This window comes from Electrophorus electricus, chromosome 3, assembly GCF_041902795.1.
Source record: "Electrophorus electricus isolate QZ-2024a chromosome 3, ASM4190279v1, whole genome shotgun sequence".
In the NCBI taxonomy this organism is placed as follows: domain Eukaryota; kingdom Metazoa; phylum Chordata; class Actinopteri; order Gymnotiformes; family Gymnotidae; genus Electrophorus; species Electrophorus electricus.
The window spans coordinates 4,825,749-4,835,184 of record NC_137499.1 but is presented as its reverse complement, the minus strand read 5'-3'; the positions used below and the strand labels follow the sequence as shown (position 1 = coordinate 4,835,184).

Sequence of the window (9,436 nt, the reverse complement as noted above, 5' to 3'; positions counted from 1 at the left end):
GACCGTATGCTTGAATTTGCATGAGTCAGGGAACAAACCATTTCAAAGTTTGTTCAAATTAGTGAAGATCTTTCTTTGGATACCCTTTTTGACCTTGTTGGGTAGCTTGCTAGCTGGCAGGCTCTAAAACCTGGTGCACTTTGTGCTCTCCTGCTACCTCTAATCTCCTTTAAGCCTTCTGGTTGCATGTATGTGCACCTAAGGGTGGGACTAGCACTTGATGATGGTGTCGGTGAAGGGGTCTCCACACACAGCCCCATGGGCCACCGGTACTGAGTGTAAGGGTGGAGGAAAGACGTGGGAACATTGTCTACCAGTCCGAGGCTGCTCAGTCAGTCCAAAATCAGGTGGACTGGGAGAGACCCAAGTCAGTGAGTTTTAGTTACCCGTGTGTCTGGGACGACCATGCTGAAGGAAAGAAAACGGAAAGCCTGTCGCCGCGCACCGTAAAGTTCCCCATGTTGAGTAGCAACAGAACAACACAGCCTCGTAGTTCACTATCTCCCTCTAGCGGTTGTGCTGAATCTCTGGAAAGAGTCAGAGTCTCTCACGTTAGCTTGACGGCGGTGCCCAGTGACGAGATGGCTGTTAGCTAGTCTCGGTAGGACTTCATAGACATATGAGCCAACACGGCACGTCTCTAAAATGAAATTGACCAGAAAGCTCGTCCTGGCACGGGCCAAAGCATCGGACCTTGAAAATGTAAAAAAACTGAATTGCTGGTATGTTTTGCGTTCAGATGCGTTAGCCAGGTAGCAGATGGTTAGCTGGCATAGCTAACTAACCTAGCTAGCTTCCTACCTAGCTACAAGTGACCCTTGGCAACGGTATTTACTTCAAGCTTTTCTGCTTTCTTAGTGAATGTGTGTATCTTAGCTGGCACTACCCTCACCACCACTTCGCTACCAAATTTAACCTAGAAATGATATGCGTAAAATATGAACTAGCTACCGACCCCGCGGGCTTGCGCACCTAGTAACTATTTCTATCATTTTACACGCGTGAAGATTGTAAAAAGTGACGTTGGATAATTTACTAAATACAAATGCTTAGCCTGACAATCAACTCAAATTAATTAACTTATTTACGTGTTGCAGGGGTTGCAACCTAACAGATGTAAGTATTTATATTTCTCCAGTGTGGCCGGTTAATATTATTAATCTTATGCATTATTACTTACCCGGACGTTTTAAGCTGAGACGACATATTTGTAAGTTTCATGTTATTTTGTGGTTGTGTACATCCTCAGATCTCAATATTCTCAGAAATACCCAATATTGAGGTGTTAACATTAAGGTATGTTGGCTGTGTTATCCCTGGTTTTTAAGGCAGTAGTAGGTGATTGTCTGCATGGTCATGATTTCTGTTATTAAGCCACATTCAAGTATGTAAAATGGCATATTATTTTATCGATTTCTCTTTTTCAGTGCCAATAAAATATCATCACTGGAACACCTCTCCAACTGTCAGAATCTGACAGAGCTTTACTTAAGGCGGAATGACATCCAGAATATCTCAGAGCTGAGCCACCTTAAGAACCTGGCCTGCCTCAAGGTTCTCTGGCTGGCAGAGAATCCATGCTGTGAGACAGACCCAGTCAAGTACCGCCTCACTGTTCTCCGAAACCTGCCTTGCCTGCACAAACTGGACAACCAGGGTGGGTAAGAGACAGACACCCAAAGTACGCTTGCCTAGGATCCTCCCAGATCAGTGTTTCTTGTCTTGCCTAGACTTGGAATGACTTGGTTTTTCCTCAGTAAAAGCTATTCAGTGCTAATGTTTGAATTGGCCTTATGTGACAACAGTGGTATTGCCGCTGCCACAATATCATGCCAAATGATTCGGAGCAAAGCTAAATGTTGTCCAAAGCAATGTTGTCTAGAGTTTGACTAAAACTTTGGAAAACTTTGTTTTTAGTCAAAGTTAATGAGAAACGGAATATAGTGTCACCGCACTTAACTAGCATACTGCAGGCTGAACATAATGTTAGTCCATGACGTACATTTTGGTTGAGCGACTCTTTAAAGGGTGCCTCTCTGGTTTGGGTAGTGGTGACGGGGGAAGAGCTTGCACTTGCTTTGGAGAAAGGGGAGGAAATTCTCAGCCCTCCTGGTCCTGCCTCAGCCAGTTCCACCAATGGCCACACAGATGCGGACTCTGAGACAGACCCCCTTAATTACAGCATGGAGGAGACCAAGTAAGTTGTTAACTTCTTCAGTCACTGTTGACTCATGGCACACAAGTATGGTTTACTAAGCAAACTGGAGCATCTCAAAGGTTTTTTTTGTTGTTGTTGTTTGGTCGCTCAGTAATATCCGCGCGCAGCTGGGGATGAAGCCGTTGCCTAGAGATAAATTTTCATCCCCACGAGAAGCAGGGGCTACCCCTAAGAAGGTTAGTCCATGTTTAACTTAGTCAACATATAACACTGTATAGCACCTTCTCTAAAACAAACAAGGTAAGGTTGCTTGCAGTGATCTATTCCTAATAATACAGCATTAGAATTGATTTAGCTACTATTTACTTTAGCATTTTCTGACTTGATGTGGTTATTAATGACATTTGAATCTGAGGTAGTTTATGTAGGTTTTATGCTTTGTAGAACAGCTTGAAAATGTGTGCAGAACAGGTAGTGGTCAGTGTGGTGCATGCTCCTAATGACCCGGTCCCTGCTGTGTGTAGAGCCACGGTCTGGAGGCCGTGCTGCTACTGCTCAAGGATCTGGACGTGGAGGAGCTGAAGATTGTTCAGAGTGCCACAGAGAACAAGATCAGGGCTCGCTGCAGAGGGAGAAGATCGCCACTCCGCCGTACTGACCATATACTGCCTGAAACAATGCTAAATTAACTACCATTACACATGTTGACCAGCAACATAATGGAATAGTTAGGACTGAAACATTGAGATTTTTTTTTTTTATTTATAAATACATTTTTTGAGGTTTTTTATGACCCATTAAAAAAAGTTGAGACCGACAAAGTCAGCCTACAAGGACACTCACTGGGCCAAGAAGGTGTGTGTGTGTGTGTGTGTATGTGTATATATAAGTTCAGAACATCACCTACAAAGTGCAGGTACTTTAAAAATATACAACTAACTTCACAGAATAAGCAACAAATGCTCATTGTTTCATTTACTCTTTTCTCCCCATCCTTAATCACTAGTTCATGACTAAAGCACCAGTGTTTAAAACTAAATAATGGTCTAAGTTGTTACTGTGCCAAGTGAATTATGGAAAACATATGCTGCATAAACAGCTATGTGTATAGTGCTATAACAAAACATTCAAATGTAATTTTTTTTATTTTATTTTTTTATTGTTAAACGATCATTTGCTTTGCTGAAAATATCCTCAATGTAAAGTGTGGATTTACTGTCATATATATTTTTATATCTAAATTTGAATGCACCATGTTTATTATACTTCTATACATGGCAATACAAAGACTGGTTTCCAAAAGATTTCAAATGCTGAGGTGACGAGCTGTGAGTGAACACAAATATCTGGTAGTGGAACGGGGTAACGTCGCACTGGACGCTACACATCTCCAGCGCAAGTGTCCTGAATCCCTTGGTCCCGTTTTAGCAGCACGTCTTGCTGAACCTCTGCCTGACGAAATGGGGCAACATGCAGTCCAGCATGGGCTGTTCTGCATTTTCTGAATACATGCGGTGAACAGTGGAGTGAGGGAGTCGGTGACAGCAGAGCGGTAACGTTTCCAGTCCTTTTGTCTTGATGCTCTCGCTCACTCGACATCCTCTTTCTCCAGGAAGTCTGTCAGAGTTCCTGCATCCACAGGGATAGTAAGATACTCCACTCCATCAGCTCCCTGCAAAGATTTATAAGCACATATATATCAATAGTAGTAGTAGTGATTAATAGATTAAAAAAAACACCTTAAGGCTTTTACTATTTGCCTGTTAGTATTAAAAGTTAGAAATTTCAATAGCACTACAATTTTAAAAAATGTAATTAAACTTAGTTTCTGCAACTAGACCAGCTGCCTTTATAAAACCGATGCTGTTTTGAGGGCATTCACCTTCTTGGTGCGGATGAGCTTGTGATCTCTGAACTCTGTGAGCTGAGTTCTCAGTGTGATGTCACTGTTCACCAGGAACGCTTCACGACTACGCTGATAAAAGTCTTGGAAAGACAGACCTGAACACAAAACATAAAAGACAAAGAATTAACAAACTGGTGGAGAAATTGGGCTGTTTCCAAGACATGACGTTAGATTTCCAGCTAAGAGCACATGGATGACCTTGTTATACCTGTATATGAAGGGTTGTCTTTGTTCTCAAGCTGAAACTCAGCCAACAGTCTGAAGATTCCTCTGTGGAAAGACCACACAAGATGCCAACCAGAACGCACTGACACGTAACCAGCATGTTTAAGCATCTGAGGCCAAAATTGCCACAAAAGCTCACGTGCACACTGAGACCATTACAGTTGCATTAAAGAGCATTAAAACATCCGTCCGACCAATAACTGCATTCATGTCTTTTTATCTTTAAACCCAATTAAGCAGGTCTTGGGTGTAAAGGTGTAGAGGGTGGGTGTGTGTGTGTCTCCCTATACCTGGCATTTGGTGTGAGACTGCGCAGGACATGTGTGAGGGAGCTGAGTGCCAGTGCCCCCGTCTGCTGCACCAGGAGTGAGTTCTCATACGACGTCTCCTCCATGTACGGTATGAACGTGGTCGTCTCGTACCACAGCCAATTAAACACGCTCATCTTCGAGTGGTCCCACACTAAATACGACCACAAACAAGCAAACAAAGCAACTCTCAAACAGCTCCATCAGAACTGCTGAAGTTAAGTTTGACCTTCACAAATGGGTAACGGAGTCTAAAGATCGAGCTTAAATCACAATTGCTTAAAGCTAAATATTAAGCTTAAACAAATACTGAAGAATGAAAACTTGTGACTCAATTAAATAATTTTGTGTGTCACAGTTCCCACTTGAATGTCACGGTGAATTTCCATCACCTACAATGAAAATAAGAACAGGCTGCCTTTGTTAAATGTGTGCTGAAAATCCAGTAACCATAACAACCACTCTCATAATATTGTGAAGGTGTCAAAATAAAATATATTTTTGATAAAATGGCAACTAAAATTTAAAACATGCTACAAACAAAATTCCCTGATACTCCATGAGATTGATCCAAATGATGATCAAATCCCCCAACTTTCCATGTCTGGAATACTAGGATATTCCAGAAATTCCATGACCAGTGGAAGACTTGTACAAAAAACACGCACAAAGGTTCAAATTGTAGTAATAGTGCGAAAAGTATCAAAACAAACCAAGAGGGGCATTGATGTGATCTATGGAAGCGAGCAGGTGCATGTTTGGAATTGATGCCAGCTGCCCCAGAGCCTGCTGGGTATTTTCACCACGCAACATGGGCCCATCGATGTTGTGGACAATCAGGTACACGTGGCTGTCCGGGTCTGCAAGGGAGAAGTTGCTAACATAAAAACTACATTGCCTCGTAGCATCTTCACTGTACCACATCCTTCAGACTGTCACACTGGACATGTGACAAAACATCAATGATAGAGTTTTGCACTCAGCGTTTGAAAGCTATGTGGTGTGTGCTTCACATTTCGAGCAGTGAAGATCTAAACTGTACCATTTTTTAGGGTTTTCACAATGAAGTCGATTTGGTCCATAGGGCTACGAAAACTCCCATCGTGCTCCAGCACTTCACTAGTGATGGCATTTAAGATCTGTCCAAGAGACAAGACATATAGCCACCTATTCAGTGAACAGGTATGCATGCCATTCTCATTATTCTGATTATTGAGTACGAACATCAATAACAACCTGCAGCAATATATACTAAGCTATACACATTCATAAGAGTAATACAATTTATACATACTAATAACAGTAAAATAAACTACACAATACCCAGAGACAAAAGTTGCCTTTCAAAGCCCTAATAAAAAATATATAAAGAACATCCTGCCCAAAATCTTCCCAAATACAGGTAAAGAACACCTCTGATTTTCAACGTAAAGGCCTATGTATTACTCTTTATGCAGCTACAGTGTAAAAATATAGATGTACTACAGGCCAAATGACTGAGAGGGTTCTTTTGTTGCACTGGTAGTAGAACAAGGGGACCTGACAAAAAGCTTGTCAGAATTTTTCAAACAGAGCCATAATTTTAAAAGTTAGCCAACACCACCCAAGGAAACACTGAAGTGATGCACACCAATTGCATATTTGGTTCTGTAAGGAGAGAGGCGTATCAAGAGGGTTGAAACGGACCGATTTGAGGGTGATGCTGGGGAAAAAGCCATTGACCACCAGGTGCATGCAGCTGGACAGCATAGTGGTACGAAATGTCTCCAGCAAGTGCTTCTTGGAGCCCAGGCCATAGAGAAGGATGTTGAACCCCATTCTAAAGAAGTGTGGATGAAACAAGATGTGCCACATGGAGGGGGAATGGATAAATCTGACTTTTCCTTCCATCTGACTTCCTTCTGGCTGTTATTAAATCCACAGCAGACATTTAACATTGTGTTTAACATTACATGAATATCATTTAAACATGAAAATGCCATATGTAGCTTCATAGAACAGTCAAAATGCACAATATTAAGAACTACTTCAAAACAGACATGCACCCATACACACACCCACACACACCACCTAACTGTAACTGCAGCATCCATTTGCTGAAATTCTTCTCATGTTTCTTGTTCAGATGATCGATCTCCTCCCCATAACAGGAAGGCTTTCCATCCAGCAACCTGAACAGGGTTTCCTGAGCAGAGCAAAATCCCCCCCAGTTATACAAATATACACCATGAATGACAGCTACCCTGGACTTAGGTGTGAGGCATAGACAGCTGACCAACACCAACCCGATCCAGTTTGGGCGTCTGGAGCTTTTGAAGCGTCCTGTCTGATGTGAGGACCTTCGAGCTGCTGTGCGCTTCAAAATATTCCTCCACCAGGTTGGGCTGGAAGAGGGTCAATCACACTCTAAACAAACACCACCATCCACCAACCTCACCAAAAGCATCCTACAAGGTGCTCCTGTCTAAACCCACACCAAATGAACATACACAGCATTTTCAATCCCTGAGTCTTGATTGTGTTTTTTGTCTGACGGAGACAGCGATGCCACCAGCACAGGCAGCCAAACGTGGACCCGAGATCCTACCTCAGGTGCTGTCTTGCTTCGCTTGGTAGGTGTCTTACAGACAGCAGCAGCAGCTGCCGAGCTCGTGCCGGGGGGCTTGGGCTGAGCTTCACTACACTTCCTCTTTTCTACATCATCCTCATCACCCTCTTCCTCCTCTGAGTTTGAGGGAGAGAAATCGCTGTCGCTGTCCGACCTCAGATTAGGAGCTGAACAAAAACAAAACAAACACACCAATTATTTTCAGAAAATGTAAGGAACTTCTACAATCTGCACCAAAAGCATTTCAAATGACTGAACTAACCTGAAATTCTCTTTCTCAGTCTATGGGGGGTCGTGGAAACAAACCGTACTTTCTTCACCCGGGAAGAAAAAAAGCAAATATATAGCAAAGAAATCACAGATATAAATAAACATACATAATAAATAAATACAGATGAGGGTGGTCATGCTACATATTGTGAAAGTGAACGCGTTCTTGGCTTTACCTTCTGTGGAGTTTTGTTTTGACCGGCCAACTCTGCAGAGTAAACAGAACAGAAGACGACAGGTTTAAACATTATATGTGCAGGAAAGAACAACCTTGAATGTCCCCGTTAATAACAATTAGGCTAGGATAGCGTACAGTAACCAGAAGTGGAGAAAAATGAGGGGAAAAAAGACAGATAGAACATGAAGTGAACCAACTAACTCTTGACTGCACAGCCAGGGCTGGGTAGCTCCTCTGGACTATCAAGAGTACTAAAGCTGACACTTTTCCCAGGTGTGCGGGCCCACTCTGATGCTAGATAGACAGACAGACAGACAGACAGACAGAGATGCATAGTTATTACAATCTCTAGTCACAAGTTTTCTTTCACTGTCTGAAGTATGAGAGAATAGAAGTACATTAAGCAACTTAGAATTCATTACAATTCTGAAAAATGAAACATCCTCCCACACCAACACCAACCGACAGCCCTTCTCTCTACTCACCCATCTGAGCCATTTTTTTGGAACGTTTCATAGCCTGGAAGGTGAACACTGAGGCCCCGGTAGGCGCTGAACGGTTCTCCTCTCCAGCTGCACAATAACAGTAAAAACAAACTGAAAACACGCAATGAAAGTCCATGTGAAATAAAACAATAAAGGCCATCCAAAGCCGGACATACACTTGCAAAATGTCAAAAAAGTTTTTCATTGAACTGTTTCATCTCTCTCTCTCACACACACACACACAAACACAAACCTCACCCTGTGCACTAGCCTCTACACCAAGTGCCTCTACGTAGTCCTTCTCACTGAAGAGCACATCTTCCTCCTCTTCCACGTCTGCAGAACTTGCCAGTGCACTCTGGGAGCTCTTCAGGCTTACCAGGCTCTGCACAGAACTCTGGCCAGCTTTTGACCCTAAACCACAAACATGGGGAAAAATGTTCAACATGATCAAGCTAAGTACCAAGCTGTCGCGCTCCCCCTCTATTTTGTTAAAGGCGTTTCACACATGAAAGTTTTACACAGTGTGCAAGACTCCAGTGCAGTCAGTTGTCGATTCAACAGTGGTGCTTAGACATGTAGATTAGATATGTGTGTATATCGATGCCTCAAATGCAGTTTACAAAACATCAAAAGCGCATTATATGTCTGTAAACAACGAAAAAAAACGCTTATCTGGCCAACCTAGCACTTCTATACCTTCATGTTTCTCAACAATGTGTTCAAGCACATCTTCATCGCCCACGAATCGGACTTCCAAACTTCCAGAATCAACGGTGCGCTTCTGTGGACTCATATTAGCCCTGATATTGGAAAAAGTACAAGTTTTAGTTAACTAGCTATCTTGCTAAGGTAGCAATAACTTCGGTTTCAGTGGCCGACCTCACCAAAAAAGTGATCATTTCATTCAAAGGAAGCAAATCTGGGATCATTTATCCACTAAGGTCTTCGACTTCAAACGGTCTATAGGTTGCAAGGTTTTATGAAGCAAACTTTATAGCAAAAGAGTTCACAGTTCAGCGGAAAATGACAGATCTCCAGGCCGGGTAAAACACAACTCCGCTTCCCCGCCACTAGAAAAATATTCTAAACACGTGATAGGAAGTGATCTCATTTTGTAGTTCTCGAACATGAAGGACCCGATTTCCCACAAGCCCACCTTTGAGGTTTTAGTGCGCTTTTCCTGCGGTAAAACAGAATCGTCTAACTTAAATGAACCGGTATTGGGCAAGGGATATTATAAGGATAACAGACCTAGGCCGTAATTACTCAAACACGCCATAGTTGTGAAACGATAA

At 42.5% G+C, this 9,436-nt stretch overlaps 2 protein-coding genes across 4 annotated transcripts; one reads left to right on the top strand and one right to left on the bottom strand.

The window, feature by feature from the left end:
• The first annotated feature begins 535 nt into the window (after positions 1-535).
• Positions 536-3,331, top strand: cfap410 (cilia and flagella associated protein 410). Of its 3 annotated transcripts, none has more exons than XM_027029459.3 (7): positions 536-722; positions 1,098-1,116; positions 1,250-1,296; positions 1,428-1,657; positions 2,050-2,197; positions 2,310-2,394; positions 2,683-3,331. In XM_027029459.3, exons 1-7 carry the CDS (start codon positions 646-648, stop codon positions 2,845-2,847), a joined length of 771 nt encoding a protein of 256 aa, XP_026885260.1. In that variant the 5' UTR covers positions 536-645; the 3' UTR covers positions 2,848-3,331. The 3 variants fall into 3 exon arrangements, with proteins under 3 accessions (XP_026885260.1, XP_026885261.1, XP_026885262.1); XM_027029461.3 differs by having other exon boundaries at positions 566-702; XM_027029460.3 differs by lacking the exons at positions 1,098-1,116; positions 1,250-1,296.
• Positions 3,332-3,538: 207 nt separating this feature from the next.
• Positions 3,539-9,201, bottom strand: orc2 (origin recognition complex, subunit 2). Its single transcript, XM_027029458.3, has 17 exons — positions 9,026-9,201; positions 8,838-8,941; positions 8,397-8,552; positions 8,139-8,225; positions 7,855-7,947; positions 7,652-7,683; positions 7,468-7,519; positions 7,185-7,372; positions 6,883-6,981; positions 6,673-6,782; positions 6,284-6,416; positions 5,640-5,736; positions 5,311-5,457; positions 4,580-4,751; positions 4,273-4,334; positions 4,041-4,159; positions 3,539-3,830 (listed from the first exon to the last, which is right to left on the bottom strand). Exons 2-17 carry the CDS (start codon positions 8,932-8,934, stop codon positions 3,747-3,749), a joined length of 1,728 nt encoding a protein of 575 aa, XP_026885259.2. The 5' UTR covers positions 8,935-8,941; positions 9,026-9,201; the 3' UTR covers positions 3,539-3,746.
• Positions 9,202-9,436: the final 235 nt, after the last annotated feature.